A 15,329-nucleotide genomic window follows, 5' to 3' on the forward strand; every position below is an offset into this window, starting at 1 on the left:
TTGTTTTACCTACTGATGAAAGAAATGCTCATAATCAAGACAAGTCACTTAGTTCCCAAAGCTTAGGGAAAATCAAATGTGGGGCCCCGCCAGGTCTACACCAGCCCCATACCCACACATCCTCCCTGCTTCTTTGTAACTGAGCCCATGGCTTTACAGATTCCAGCTGGTGCAAGGGGGCGTTTCGTCCTGCCTGGTGTAAAGGATATTCCTGCCTCGATAAGGGCAGAGACCATGCTCAGAGGATGACAGAGCCAGGAGCCCATGTGCCAGCCCTATCTGTGGCCGGCCCCTATTTTGGGAGAAGGACTGACTTTGCTCGCGCAAGTTCTTTTGTTTCTTGAGGAAAGACTGCACTCTTAATTACTGGGGAGCTTCAGGTTTCTAGAACAGACTGGTGACTGTTCCAGAGTTTGCAACTGGCCCCAGGGTCGCCTGCCCTTGGGGACAGAGTGGCCAGTCCACTTTTTGTTAGTCCTCCCCTCCCCCTCCACTCCATCATAATGAGTCTCTTTCATGCCTGGAAACACCAGCTCCCACTCCCCCCACTCAGTACCCTTGTGTGGGATCCCATGATAAAGGAGGACTCCCTACAAACTTCCTTCAGAGTCCTTGATGCTTTCAGAAGCATCTTTTTCTTCTAATGAGATTTTCTCTGAATTCAGTTTTTAAACCTAGAACACCCTTATTTTTGCGTTTTGAAAACTCTCTGGGCATTACATTGTTTCAGACTGTACATCTCATTTCCAGTCCCCTTAACAATCTTACCAGTTGCGTTCTGCCTTCATAAATGTCTTTCCCTCTCACATTTCCTTCAAGCGCTCACTCTTCATACAGTGCGGATGGATTGCTCCGCCCCCCCCTTCTTCAGGTTCATTAATTTCCTGACCTTATCTTTAAATTCCTTCTTGCTTTGTCATTCCTTCAGCCTCCCTGACTCCCTTCCTTCCCCAGCTCAGCAATTCCATTTGTTTGCATTTTGTCTGCCTATCTATCCATCCAGTCTTCTGTCCAACCCACCACCCATCCATCCGTCTGCCTGTCAGTCCGCTGTCCATCTGTGTGCCTGCTTTGTGTCAGGCACCGGCCCAGGTACTAGAGACACAGAGATGAAACAGCTAATTGCTGCCCTCAAGAACAAGACAGCATGGCGTGGGAGGGCAGAATAATCCCTGTGCAATTAGACGTGCACATGGCACGCAGATGATCAGATGGAAGCGTTGGATGGTGGATAAGCGCTTGGGAGGGATGTGCTGACAGGAGCGGTGGGCAAGGCCTGAGCAGGAGGGACACAGTGCTTAAGCGCAGCCATATGTAAAAGCGTCCTGTTTGCAGGAAGTGCCAAACCCTGGCCTATTCCTGGAGTAGAGCATAGAGTTGGGGAATCCGGAGATAGGGTAGGAACTGGCGGCAATATAGTCCAGAGAGGTGGGCAGGCACTAACTCTCCAAGGGCTTTATCTGGTATCCTAAGACACTCCGGGCTCTCCTAAGGGTCCTGGATGGTTTCTCGGTAGGACACAGACGTGGTCAGATTTGACGCTGGGTGGACAACTCCGGCAACAAGGATACGAGGGGATTTCGTGGTGACTCTCTGAGGCGGGGAGGCCGGGCAAGGAACAACAATGGCCTGAACAATGCCGTGTTCCTAGGGAGAGAGGGGACGCCCGCAGCAGGCTCTTCGGAGGGGAAATGATTGATAGGCTGGAGGGAGAGTGGGCGAAGGACGTCCCAGGTTCCTGGCTTGGGAGAATGGGTGCAGAAGGGGTGCTGTGACCCTATTCGGGCATTTCCTGACATAGTAGTGTGTTCGTTCTGCCTCAGTCTGGCCCCAGTTGCCCTCTGTGTCCCGTTTTTGCTAACGCTACATAAACGAGGCCTTTATTTCTTGCTGAGATTCTTGAAGTATCCTCTTAATCTCTTCCAATCCATCCTACACACCGGTGCCAGAGTAACCTTCCAGGGACAGCTGAACAGGTTGCTGACTGCATATTGAATCATCTCCAGGTTCTTTAGCCTGACTGTTAAGATTCGTTGCTAGTGGGGACATGGAGACGTGCTCTTTGCCCTTAACAAGTATAGTTTTCCACTAAGGTATATTACATGTAAAGTAACTAAATGTCAAAGGGTCTTTAGAAGGGCAACCGAGTTGTGCTCTGAGGGGAAAGAAGGAAGGAGGCAGAGTATCTCCTAGCGGTGACCCCAGGTGACCCTGGTCTTTTCCCATCGTGTCTTTCCAGGTGTGTCTTCCATTCTCCCTGACACCTATGCTCTCTGGTCTGTCCACACCACCTAAAAGGGACTCCCCTCTCCCACCTCTGTTTCTTGGCAGACTTCCTTGCCTTTGCCTGGGATACATCCCCCCTGCCACATCTGCCTGTTGAAATCCTACCCATCTGTCAGTATTCAGCCCCAAATGCCAGCGCTTTATTGAGTCCCCTACCCTGATGGGATCCTCTTTCTAACGGCCTTCGTACATTTTATTGTGTACGGTACCTGCTGCCTGGGAACAGAGATGGAACCCTGGAAGCCTTAGCTGTGGGTCTGGCCTGCAGATGTGTTTCATTAGTTTTTACTCTTTTTTTTTTTTTCCTTAAACTGAAATTAATTTATTCACAAAATTACAACCAATATCAAACATACAGAAAAGTACAGAATATGCTGTAACCTTTACCCAGGACCTACCACCAAGAGTGAACACGGTGGGCTGCCCACTCTTTAAGAGATAAAATATTACACATACGATTGCAGCACCCGCCCACACGTTCCCAGAGCTGATCCTCACACAGTTTTTGAAATTTAGAATTAGGTGCCAATATTTAGAAATAGAGAGATTTCATATAAAATGTGGGAACGTTTTGCTTTCGTCGGAGAGTCCGAAGATCTGGGAACTTAGGGTATATCCCAGGCCTGAACCGGGGGTGCTCGGCGGCCGCCAGCTCCCAGGAGCAGAGCGTGTGGTCTCCTGGACACCACAGTCCCCCGTCATTCCCCGCCAGGCCTCTCGGCTCTAGCCCGCCTCACTTACAGTCTGGGTGGCTGGCTTCCACAGGTGTGTGAATTTCACCTCTTCGGGTAGGCCCTTGGAAGCCCTTTGATTACTTGACCTGAGCCACGAACTCACTGAATGACCTCGAGCAAATTACTTACCTCTCTGTGCTGCCCCTTCCTCCGAAGTCCAATTAGGACCATTGTATGAAATGTGGAAGGGAATACCTGGTACGAAATTCTGCTGCCCGTGGTCCGTGAACTTTTGTCTGAAACTCTCGGGGCTAGAAATTCAGATTTCTTTCAGATTTTCAAGAGGTAATAAGGTAATATCATATATTAAGTAACATCCCAAGGAGGCTCTGCGCCAGCACTTCGTAATTGCAACACATTGAAATATCTCCAGGAAAAAAGCACGGATATTCACATGACCTGTGATACAGACTTGGCTTGCTGTCCTCATGGAAGCTTCCTAGGTGTCCGGGTGTAATCTGCACCCAGTTCCTACAATCAGAGGGCAGGGAGAGACTTAAGAGGCTGCTCCGGGTTGGTAGGCGGCAGCTACGCTGTAATAAGCAAAGGGACCTTACTAATGAGGCTTATCTTGGGTGGCCCCGAGATGAATGGATCCTTGTGTCCATCTGCCAGATCTTAAAAAGTTTATATAGAGGCCTTCCTGGGTTCGGTCAGGGATACTGGGCGGGTGTTCTGAACACCACATCGTTATCTCAAGACCTGTCTTTGGAGTGGCCTCAGGGAATGGAAAAGGCAAGCAAGGGCTGGCATTCCAAGGACAGGGGAGGGGCTGGAGAGCTTCTGAGAGCCCTGGTCCTGCCTGAGGGTCAATCGGGGGTCACATCTCTTGGATGACCTTCCCTGATAGCATCATCCATTTCAGGGTGGGACAGACTGCCTGGAGCTGTCGGGGTGCCAGGGATGAGGGGGCCTATCCCAACCCCAGAGCTGCCCTGCCCTCATCCCAGACTATATTCGGCTCTTTCTTGGACATTTGGACTTACTAATGAGAGGTCAGTATTGCTCTTTGCATGTTAATGAATTGAGAATTTTATACTTGGAGTGAAAGACGGGGGCTCTGGGTTTCTACAACAGCTTGTCTGGCTGGCCTTCGGGTCTGCCTCACCCCCTCTCACTCCTTCAGGCCCCCTGCCACCTTCCTGTGGGTCCTTCATTCAGCCATTCACTGGCCTGCCAGCCCTCAGGCCAGCCTCACTGTCCCCTCTGACACCCTAAACTGTCTAATCTCCCCTGGGCTAAACCCTTCCCGCCGGGCAGGCCAGCCTCTTCATTCCCCTTCACCCTTCTGCCCTCCCACCTCTATACTTCACCCTCTCCTTGGCACCGCTGCTCAGGCTCCTCACCTGTCTGGAATATCTCCCTCTTCTACCCAACATCCGGCGAGCTCCCATTCCCTGGACTCACCCTTAGGGCTTAACCTGGCTCGGAGCCCTTACCTGCATCTTCATTCACGCATTCACCCCACTCCAGCTGGGGGAGGGGGCCCGGGAAAGGAAATGAGGGGGGGAGGGGATGGAGATGGAGATGGAAGGAAAGGGGAGGAGAATGGAGGGGGAGAGGGGGCGGGAGGAGAGGGGAGGAGGGAAGAGGGCTTCTGTGCATTAGCTCTTAAAGGTCCGCAGCCCTCAGTGCTATGCCCAGGGTGAGTAAGAAGGGCCAGTTCCAAGGGCCCAAACATTCCAAGGCTTTTTCAGCTAGACCACCAGCTCATTTTTTCCCCTCTCCTCTGTCTCTGCTCCCATGCCCTCTGGCCACAGAGCTCCTTCTCTTCCTGGTGAGAATCTCTGGCGGGTTCATAGATATGGAATCTCACCAGGTTAAAAACTCAGCTGAAGGGCCCTTGTCCCGGATTTCACCTCCCTCCTTCCCTTTTCTGGCTCCCAGCATGCACGTGTCAAGGTGTGTGCATTGCCCAGGAGGGCACAGGCGCTGCCCCCTGTGTTCTGTGCCCTGGAGGGAGGCAGGAGGGAATGTGTCATTCTCCCCTACCCCCACAGGATGGGGCCACCCTGCTCTGATACCTGATGCCCACTGTGGATCCTCTGGCCCTTGGGGTTTTAAAAGTGATAGAAACCCTCGTCCCCACCAGAATAGTTTTTCCCTTTCTCCCTAGAATGAACGCATAAACTGTCTCCTTCGGGGTAATCAGACTCAACTGAATTCATAATCCGTACATTCCCTGGGTAAGAAAGAAGCCATCTGGATGCTTGGTGTGACCCTTCCGTGGCTCTGGTTCGTAGAGACAGGCTACAGCCCAGTCTGGAGATAGGCAGCTCTCACCTCCCATACTCTGAGCCCACCAGCCACCTCCTCACCAGCTTCTGCTTCTGCTTCACCAGTCTCTGCTGGCCCTGACTGTGTTTCTTTCAACTGTTGGTCCTCTACTCAACTGAGGACCGTGTCATCATTCAAGTCCCCAAACCTGCCTTGGTTGGCCTCCTCTCCTCAGGACAACAGAGAAGGATGCTGGTTGCAAAGGCCAGTGATGAAGGGGAAGACGGAGGGAAAGGACAGAGGCTAAGGAGGTAGAGGGATAAAGCCTCATTCCAGCAGGGAGTGTGAGAGATAGATGGGCAGAGGAGAAAAGAGTAGGGATGAGTTGATTCTGCAGGGACAGTGGGGGTAGTAGACTTCTCTACCTCTTGAACCAGGTAGGAGACAAAGTTTTAGGGGCCTTCACACCTGTTCCCTTTACTTTCCTGGTGTGGTTTCCATGGTGTGGTTTCATGATGTGATTTGAAAGTTTAGATATAGGTTCTGAACTGCCAAGGTGGCCCCAGTGCATCCTATGTCCTAGGGGTCTTCAAGGATGTTGACATTGGTGATAGAGGCTGGTGGCATCTCTGCCTCTCCTTCCCCTGCCCAGGCCATCTGGCAAGGGCCTGAAGACCTCCCAGCTACCCCTCAGGGGTTCTGCTGGGTCTCCTACCCAGGGCTGAGCAAGAAGGAGGTGACCCAAAGGAACCGGCCTCTCCCAAGGAGCAGCTTGGGCACACTCCTCCTCTCTGTGCTCTGTTGCACCGCTGACCAAACCCTCCACCCCACCCCCATTGTGCTATAAATTTAGGCAGTTCAGGTTGCAAGATTCAGTGGACAGATAGGGGCTTTCTAGTCAGTCTAAATGTCCTGGTCACTTAGCAGTTAGTGAGTGGTATCTGATGATCAAGTTTCCTTAGCCATAAAAGGCAGTAAGGTTTCTAGACCGTACTGGAAGAACTTCCTACTTTCTAAACCTTACTAGAAACCTTAGTAAGGTTTCTAAACCTCTCAGAGGTTTCTAGAGAGAGTTAAATGAAGTGATATTTGCCTGAAACATAGCAAATGCTTCGTCGGTCTTAATCCCCGCCCCCCGCAACGCTTCTGCCCACCTCCATTCCATGCTGCTTTTCTAAATAGGAGATAATGATCCCTAGAAATGGAGGGGGAAGGAGGAAGGTATGTATTCACGTCAACCACAGCGTCTTCCAGATTAGGCATTAAAACATTTATTACTTTTTCCACTGAGCTGTGCGTGGGACTAGGAATTTGTAAAAGATAAGAAATACTTTGCATGTAACAAAGGAAATGGAACTAATAGGCAACATTCTACACGGAAGAGGCCCGAATAGCTCAGAGCCAGGAGTGGAGAAGCTTTCGTATGAGCAGCTACAGCAAATCTCCCTGTCTGTGCTCTGCAGTGTGGGCAGGACAGAAAGCTTCCGGTTGGGCCAGGGACGGGGAAGTTTCTGGTGGCAGGAGGAAATCAGTAAGGCAGCCATCTTGTAAAGGGAGACAGTAGGACCTGGGCCCGTGGCCTTGTTTCTTCCTGTATGAAGCCAGAGGGGGAGAGCTCGATAGACGACTCCCAACAACCTCTGTATCTACTTGTCACCCCCAGATTAGTGAGTCTTTGTTTTTAGGGTCTCTTTGTGCTGTTTCACCAGGGAACCAATCCACTCCATGGTTTTCTGCTTGGCTTCCTCCCAGCTGAAGAGCGGCTTATACCCCAGATCCCGCTGAGCTTTCTTATAGGAGAAGGTAAATACACTATTTAACAATGTCACTGTGTGGCGGTTGAAGGGGGGTGGATATTTGTAAATTGGACGGAGTAGAAAGCTCACTATTTCCAGTAGGAAGGCAAGCCAGTACTTCAGACATATGGGAAGGCTCATTCTGGAATCAAGGGAGAAGCCCCATTCCTTGCTCAAAGTGTAGTTGAAGTCATCATAGCTTTGGTGAGGTGTGTCATCGGAGATGTAATAGAACTGTCCTTGGACGCTTGGGGCTTTCTTGGGGTCCCGTAGGGCCCTCAAGGCCAGAATGTGAGCCCAGGCCACATTGCCAACATAGACAGGATTGGCGATGGAGAACTTGCTCTGATGTGTCAGGACCCCATCGTTCCTCAGGGCCTTGTATATACAGTCATAAAGGAATGCACTTCCTTCCCCATAGATATACATGGGCCTTAAGGCACAGGTGTGCAAGGTGCCACCATTTTTAAGGGCCCACCCATTAGCAGCTAGCACCGCCTTCTCTGCAAGCTTTTTGCTGTAGGGGTATGGAGCAGACCATCTTGATTCGAGATGCTCTTCTTCGTGGCCATTCTGGATGATTTCCCTGTAGGAGTTGGGGCCAGCCACCTCAATGGTGCTGGTATAGATGAAGATCGGCACACTAGCCTGGGCACAGGCTTCCAACAGGAGCTGAGTACCTGCCCATGGGGAGTACAACATCAGCGTCAACAAATAACCTAAAGGGCCTATCATGGCTGCAGACCATGTCCACCCCCTCCCCCAAGTGAGATGGTTACTGCAGATCAGGAGGAGTGCATTCCTCTGTGTCTCCAGCTAAGATCTGAACATGCTATAGCCATAGGAAAAATGCAAAAAGGCAAAAGTGAGAAGAAACCGAACTTTGGGTTCTGGAGAGCAAGAATTCTAGGTTTTTTTTTGAATTCCTGGACCTGTGTGTGTACTTTGAATTTTGGAAAATGACAGAGGGTCGCCATTTTATGTTTTGCTGAGTGAAGACATTAGAAAATTTTCACTTATCCCTACCACCTCGTTAAAAACAGTTTATTTTAAATAAAATATAATTAGGAGGCCATACTCAGAATATGGACTAGAATTTTACCTAGTCCTGATTGAGTGTTCCATACAAAGGCCACTCCTAATTCTGACTGTGACTCCTTTTATCCCGGTCTGAAGAGTGGGGGTGAGAAATCTTCCTTTTACTTACTATTCTGGAGCCTGACATTGGCCTTCTAGGCTGAGCTTGCTGGAGAACCAGTAGGGGGAGTGTGCCCTCTGGTGGTTGATACCTATAATGGGATAATCTTGCAGAATCCTTTTAGCTGAGGGAGGTCAAGCAGAGCACCTTCCCCTTAAGTATACCGTCCCCCGCAAAGTTTCATTTTTATTTCTCTCTCTCTCTCTCTTTTATCTGTGCAATTTGATTTTTCAGAGAGACAGACTCATTAAAAAAATATCAGATCTAGAGGCTGAGAAAATGTGGGGCTAATCAACCTGCAGAGAGGGAAATGACCATTATTTGAAGTATCTTTTTTTTTTTTTTTTTGCCTAAAATTAATTTATTGAGTTATGGACTAGTTTATTTGTCCATGGAAGCTACATTTGAAATATTAATTCTTTGCTAAAATTTGATGATTTAAAATTAAATGTGCACATCGAGAAATACTCATTTAACTCATCTAATATTACCATGTATGAAAGGAAATGTCCTCATATGTATCTAGTATCTGAAATTTCCCAAAAGCCTTTATTTTTTTTCAGCATGACAGTATTCATTATTTTTGCACCACACCCAGTGCTCCATGCAATCTGTGCCCTCTCTAATACCCACCACCTGGTTATTTGAAGTATCTTTTAAACCTGGAACTGACCTTAGTTTTAATTAACTGATACCTCTACCACTTCTCAGGGATTTCAAATCCCCTGTTGTTGGGAGTCCTGGAGAGCAGGAATTAGCAGAAGGGGCTAAAAAGGAAAACTCAGTTAATCTAACACCCTCCTTGCAGTGTGGGAGTGGTGAGGGTATGGATAAGTAGAAATTAGAAAGGGTCTTCCTTGAGGTTGTACTACTTTAGGCTGGAGACCCTAAAGCAACGAGTTGCTTTAGAGAAGAAGCCTCTAAGACTCATTCTAAGGACCAACTTTGTAGCGCAGGGCATGAAAACCAGATGGGACTGGGGGTTGGGGCGCTGTGGTCCTAGAGGGACTGGCCTCCAGCGCTCAGAAGGATGACTTTGCATGTGAAGCTAGTAAGGGATTTAAGCTAATCCCTTAAACAACTGTGTCTCCTTCTAAAGTAGATTGGAAAGTCGCAAACCAGAAAGAGCCACCAGCCATTTACCGATGAGGATCTAGGGGGGTTTACTTTGGGCACCTAGCTAGAAAGGCCCCTTTTACAAAAGACCCAGCAGCGAGCTGAAGAAGTACTCTTATGGATATGGGGAAGCTATTATTGTTAAGAAGATACCGCGGGAAGGCCAGGCCTGGGTAATTCTGTCCTGCCAGACGGCTGTGAACTAGCTTTGCAGGTCTCTTGAGATGAATCCTTCTTTGGGGTGAGCAGGAAGGAGCTAGATGTTCTCATTAGGCTGGGGGATCTCCCACAGGAGTCCTACTGGAAGGAAACTGGCTGGGAGCTTTGGCCCTTCACTCATAGTGGACACGGGGACCCTTCTTATCACAGAGTTCCTAGCTCTTGGCCTTACTGTGTGACTACCAACTCAGAGGGGCACAGAAAGGCTAATATGATGACCAGAAAGGCACTTGTGAGGTCTGGTCCTTGTCCTGGAGAAGCAGAAGAGAGTTGGATAGCCAGAGTTCAAGGTTGGATTGGAGTCGACCCTTGATTGGAGCTTCAGTAGAAAGAGCTTTTGTGGCATTTGGAGACACATAGGTGTGGGCTTAAATTCCAGCTTTCCTACTTGAACAAGTTATTTAGCTTTGCTCTAAAAAACTGAACATAGCAGCCTTGAATCTCTCAGGAGTGATCAGAAAAAGCAGCTGGGGCAGACTCAGCAGGTGTTTGGGGATGGGAGCCTCTCCTTCCTTCCTGTTCTGTTTTCTGAGCCTCATGCACCCACCTCACTCCATAGCCTCCCTGGGATACTATACCCTTCAGATTGACATTCATGATGGTCTCTCGGTGAAGGACATTCATGACGTCAATGACAGAGGCAGTGTGAATGACAACCGAGATGCCCTGGCAAGCTCTCTTCAGGCACTGCTCATCCAGAATGTCTCCTTCCACCATCATCAAATTGGTCTTGCTCTGGAGCTCTGTGTGAACACAAGGCAGGTCACTGGAAGGTTTTCTGGATCTGGAAGTTTCCTGATAAAGGTGGCGTTTTCCCAGGTCTTCAAGGACAGGTACATGGGGGGAAGGGTGGGAATGGGGGAGAAATCCATGGAAGGAACAAGTTAAACAGAGGCACATACGTCAGAATGTGTAGCCTTTATTGGGGAAGAGTGAACACCCGTTTCCATCCCATTTTATTCTAGAGGAAGGAAGGAAGGAAGGAAAGAAGGAAGGAATTCGTGCAGTGAGGAGTCAAGTATGGCTAGGATGGAAATTCTTTAAGAGATTCATGGGAAGTTCATAAAATTCATAAAGGAGAGTTAGGGTGATTATGGAGGGTGGATATAAGAGGAAAGAATTTGAATTTAATCCTATAGGGAATGAAGACTCACACGTGGATTTGGAACAAGAAGAGAAACATAGACGCAGTTGTGGGGTCGGTGCAGCCAACCCGGGCTGCACTATGTGAAATGGGTCAGTGTGAGGCATGAAGTGGAGACATTAATTAAGAGAGAAATCGAGAGAATGTCTGCAGCAGAGTTCAGAGGAGGAGGTCAGAACCTGGGCTCCCCCAGCAGCAGCAGGGAAGGGGGTGGATACACAGGCTCCACTTCTCAGAACCTATCCAGCCAGCTCTTGGTTCTTATTGGAGGGAGGCCGAGAGGAAGAGGTAGAGTCCATATCAACCCAAGTATTTCCTGCGTAGGTGACCAGAAGGATAATGGAGCCAATAGCAGGGAATTTAGGATGGGCCCAAATGAGAGGTTTAACTGAAAACAAAAACAAAAACAAAAACAAAAACAAACAAACAAACAAACCAAACCAAAACCTGATTAGATATCATCTAAAGCAGGTATCAGTGCCGAAAATAAGTCAGCCACCAAGGGACTAACATTCTGGCCATTGAGCCAAGGGCAGTGGATTCAACCTCAGGGACATCAGCTTCTTGGAAATTCACATGAAGGGGCACTTCAGGTAACGTCCTCACTTCACACTGGCCGGTGAACTAAACAGGGCGCCACCAATAGTTTGGATAAATACCCTCCACTTATTTTGTGCTTTCTGCTTTGCCCACACCACCCCAGTGTCCTGATTTTTCTTTCATGGCTATCTCATGACATAGGTATTCCGATTTCCACTATACAGACAAGGAAACTGAGGCGGATTCAGATTAAGGGGCAGGTCTAAGTCACAGTTCCTTGGAAGACTCAGGCCTGTCCCCTGCCTTCAAGCCTGGTTCTCTTTCCGCTGTCACCCAAGGGCAGGACTCTTTTTCTTTCCCTGAGGCAGATTAAGGATAATCTGCATACATACATTGTATGTATGTTATGTATGTATGTATTTAAAGGATAAGACAGTTTCATCGAAATAGGCAATGGAGGCCCGAGAACAGTGAGAGAGAAACTAGAGTGAAAAATTCAGTGCAGGGAAATTTCCTTCCTGGGTTACAACTTGGAAGAACCATCTGCTTCTCCCTACGCTTCTGCCAAGTTTGCTCCGCCCTGGGCAAGTTCCCGCTGCTGGGCAGCTCCAAGAAGGCCCCGGAGGGGGAGAAAGGCAGGGGGAAAGCTGCTGGGAATCAGTAGGATTTTCTCTGATTGTGTCCCCATCTCTGCCTCCCCGCCCCTTGCCCCGCTCCCTTCTTCCCTTGTCCCTTCGTCCTTCCGCTGACTTCGCAGGCTGGCTCAGATCAACCTATTAGTTTGCAGGGGTGCGGAGAGACCAGAAGAGGGCGCTGCCGATGTGTGGGTGGTAGAGGCGCAGCTCCCGCCTTCCTCAAGGCTTTGAGGACTCCTGCATTCTGCGCAGCCCGAACTCTCCCTTGCTTACACCGTGTGGGCTGCCTTGTAGGGAGGCCCTGAGAGAAGCTACTAGACGAATTAGTGGCTAAGAGCACAGCCGCTGCACTTAGACCTTTGGGGTTCAGTTCCAGCGTTGCCATTTTTCAGCGGGGGGACCTTGAACAAGTTAGCCTTTGCTATGGTCTGCGAGTTTGTGTCCCGCCAAATTCATGCGTCGAAATCCTAATGCCGGTGTGATGCTGTCAGGAGATGGGGCCTTCTCTCGAGAAGGGTCTCGAGGGTTTGACCTCATGAGGGGGTCATCGAAAAGAGATCCCAGAGAGAGCCCTCTACAGCAAGAAGACACAGGCTCTGAACGCCGAGGGAGCTCTCACCAGAACATGACTCTGCTTTGCTCTTGGACTTCTGCCCCCAGAGCTGTGATCCCCCAGCCTGGGGGATCTTTTTGTAGCAGCCTTAGCAGACCAAGACACCCTTCTGTGCCTGCTTTCTTGTCTTTAAAAAGAGGAGGATAACATTACCTATCCTCCAGGGATGGTACCAGGAGCAAGTGAATCGACAGGCGTAGAACACGGAGTGCAATGCCTAGTGTAGACAGACCGCTGTGAGGATTCCCCACTGGGATCTGTACAGAGCCCCCTGCCCGCCCCGGATGCAGCCTGACTGGTCACATCGGGGAACCGTCTTCTGGGTTGAACCTTGCCTTTCCCCGCATGGGCTGTCAGACTGTGAGTATTACTGAGAAGAAAAGATCGCAAACAAGGGGTGCTGATCGTGTATGTTCATATGTGTTCATCAGAGGCCCCGTTGAAGCAAAGGGTAGAGGAAATAGGACGTGTGAGATGTTCAGAGCACAGGAATGAGGAAGAGAGGAGTGATGGGTGCAGTCCTGGAGGGCAGCGGGGGGTGTGGGAGGTTCTGTGTGGAGAGGTAGGGTCTTCCGTGCACCCTGGGCCTGCATGTTGACACCCAGTCTGCAGGGGCTGGGAAGGGGAGGGGCTGCTTTGGGGGATACACAGTGGGGATATGGGAGAGACTGAAGACTCCCTTTGTCAAGAGGCAGCCTTAGAGCCATATGACGGGGACATCTGTGATGAGGCTCTCTCTACTCTGAGCCCCGCAGTCCATTAATCAGAGTGCCTCGGCAAGTTGCTTTACCTTCATGTACCTTGATTTCCTCAACACTGTGTCGGGGGAGAACCCCTTCCTACCTTCCTCAAAGGGCTGTTTCGAGGATTTGGGGGTGAAACAGGTTTTTAGAAGTCTAGGTTGGCATTAGCACCGGGGCGGCAGTCTGGGGAAAGCAGCAGAGCGGTGAACAGATTCTGCTGTCACTTTTTTTTTTTTAAATGTTATTTATTTATTCGACAGACAGAGGTCACAAGCAGGCAGAGAGACAGGCAGAGAGAGGAAGGGAAGCAGGCTCCCTGATGAGCAAAGAGCCCAATACGGGGCTCGATCCCAGGACCCTGAGATCATGACCTGAACCGAAAGCAGAGGCTTAACCCACTGAGCCACCCAGGCGCCCCTCTGCTGTCACTTTTCTTGTGGAGAAGAGATGTATAGGAATTACACATGAGGAACCCACGCTCTGGAGCCTCACAGTTTGTCTCTGGCTCTCTCCCATGCTGTTCGCTGTGTGTCCTCTCCACCTTCCTCCCCCCATCCTGTCACATACACACGTGTGAACACACACATACACGCATACACTCACACAGGCGCGCACGCACGCGCGCACACACACACACACACACACACACACACACCACACTCAGCTTCACCTTCACTGGAAATGCTAAATGAAGCCACAGAAAGACCAGGGCAATTAAGAGGGGCAGGGACCTACTTGTAGGATCTCCAGATAATGGTGCTTGCCTGCCCTTTGGAGGTGTTGCACAGCCATTGCCAAGTCCACAATCTTCAGAACATTAGGGTTGTTGACAAGGGAGAGATACGTGATTTTATAAATGAGAAGAAAAGAGACCTAGAGGCCAGAGTGGTGGGCCTGCAGTAATCCAGATCTCGAGTTCTGGATCAGGGTCAGACCCCGTCTCCTGACAGCTGTGTATGTCTTATATTACACCACCTCTGATTTCCTTTCTGATGACTTTGGACAGGGAATCATCCTTGATTTGGCTACAACTTTCCTTGATCAGCTAGACAAGAACCCCTCCCCATACCTGTGTAGAGGTTAAGATGGAGCAACGCACCCATGAACTCAAGTTCACTTACTAGAAAATTCCTCCCGCTGTTCTGGTCTGAAGACTTTGTCCAGTGCCCGAATCTCCTGCAGTTCCTTTTCCTCCGCCAACAAGCGAACGATCCTCTGACCCAGAAACCCTCCTGCACCTGTCACAAGACAGCTCCACCCAGCCATGGTCAAATAGGGTTGCCAAGAAGCACTCTCCAGGAATGAAAAAATTGGTGAGCAGATTAGATTACAGGGTGACCCTGGGATGGCCAGAAAGAGAAGTCAGGTGGTTATAGGGTTATTTTGTTCCCTCCACTCCATTTTTGCAAAACTCCCATGCCCAGGACCAGTTGAAAGAAAATTAAAAAGTGCTAACCTGTTAGACTGTTGGAAGCCACTTGGAAGAGCCTGGGTTCTGGTCTCCTTATTTCCCAAAGGCAGGCCTGGAGTTTTATCCACTCTTGTTTCTGGCTCAGCCTCTTCACCTTGAACTCTTACCACATACTCTTTGCTCACGCCTTTTCCAGGTTCCCTCCTCCCCCAGTGAGTAGTGACCTTTAATATATCTCTCATTCCTCTGAGGCACAGGAAACAAGTTTCAGGGCCACAGTGTGATAAAGGTTTGGTTCTCCTCGCAACAAGACATCCGGCAGTCAGTGCCAGCTGTCTGGGAGGCCAAGACCTGCGGATTTAAATGAAAAGACAAAATCTGCCAGCACAATGGGAAAGTTTGCCTTGTGAAGTAAATACATTTGGGGAGAAGATCCACTGTGTACTCCATTAGTTCCCCTCTCAGAGTGTCATTGGAAATAGGTCTTGCAAAGTGTAGACATTTGCATTGGCGGCAGCTTCAGTCACCCTTGAAGTTCTACGGGCAGTGAATTTCCTTCCAATACTATGTATCCAGAATTTCAATTTTCGTTTCTCCTTGGAGACCTCCAGAGTTGGGGAGGAGGATTACCACTGAAGGGAAGATCTCCAGTGGTAACTGTTTAGCTCCATGGCTTG

The 15,329-nt window shown here is 49.6% G+C and overlaps 1 protein-coding gene and 1 long non-coding RNA gene across 5 annotated transcripts; one reads left to right on the forward strand and one right to left on the reverse strand.

Moving 5' to 3' along the window:
- The first annotated feature begins 3,256 nt into the window (after positions 1-3,256).
- LOC116567591 lies at positions 3,257-12,091 on the forward strand. 2 transcript variants are annotated; one of them, XR_004276270.1, is made up of 5 exons: positions 3,257-4,015; positions 6,947-7,040; positions 10,126-10,399; positions 11,179-11,303; positions 12,008-12,091. It is a non-coding gene; the product is annotated as an uncharacterized LOC116567591 (long non-coding RNA). The 2 variants fall into 2 exon arrangements; XR_004276271.1 differs by having other exon boundaries at positions 11,182-11,303.
- LOC116567590 (3 beta-hydroxysteroid dehydrogenase/Delta 5-->4-isomerase) lies at positions 6,491-14,844 on the reverse strand. Of its 3 annotated transcripts, XM_032302735.1 has the most exons (4): positions 14,698-14,842; positions 14,363-14,581; positions 10,145-10,309; positions 6,491-7,713 (listed from the first exon to the last, which is right to left on the reverse strand). In XM_032302735.1, the coding sequence occupies exons 2-4, from the start codon at positions 14,505-14,507 to the stop codon at positions 6,902-6,904; spliced, it is 1,122 nt and encodes a 373-aa protein (XP_032158626.1). In that variant the 5' UTR covers positions 14,508-14,581; positions 14,698-14,842; the 3' UTR covers positions 6,491-6,901. The 3 variants fall into 3 exon arrangements, with proteins under 3 accessions (XP_032158626.1, XP_032158627.1, XP_032158625.1); XM_032302736.1 differs by lacking the exon at positions 10,145-10,309 and having other exon boundaries at positions 14,698-14,844; XM_032302734.1 differs by lacking the exons at positions 14,363-14,581; positions 14,698-14,842 and having other exon boundaries at positions 10,145-11,207.
- Between the last annotated feature and the right edge of the window lie 485 nt (positions 14,845-15,329).

The sequence above is a fragment of the Mustela erminea genome, chromosome 10 (genome assembly GCF_009829155.1).
Source record: "Mustela erminea isolate mMusErm1 chromosome 10, mMusErm1.Pri, whole genome shotgun sequence".
Taxonomy (NCBI): domain Eukaryota; kingdom Metazoa; phylum Chordata; class Mammalia; order Carnivora; family Mustelidae; genus Mustela; species Mustela erminea.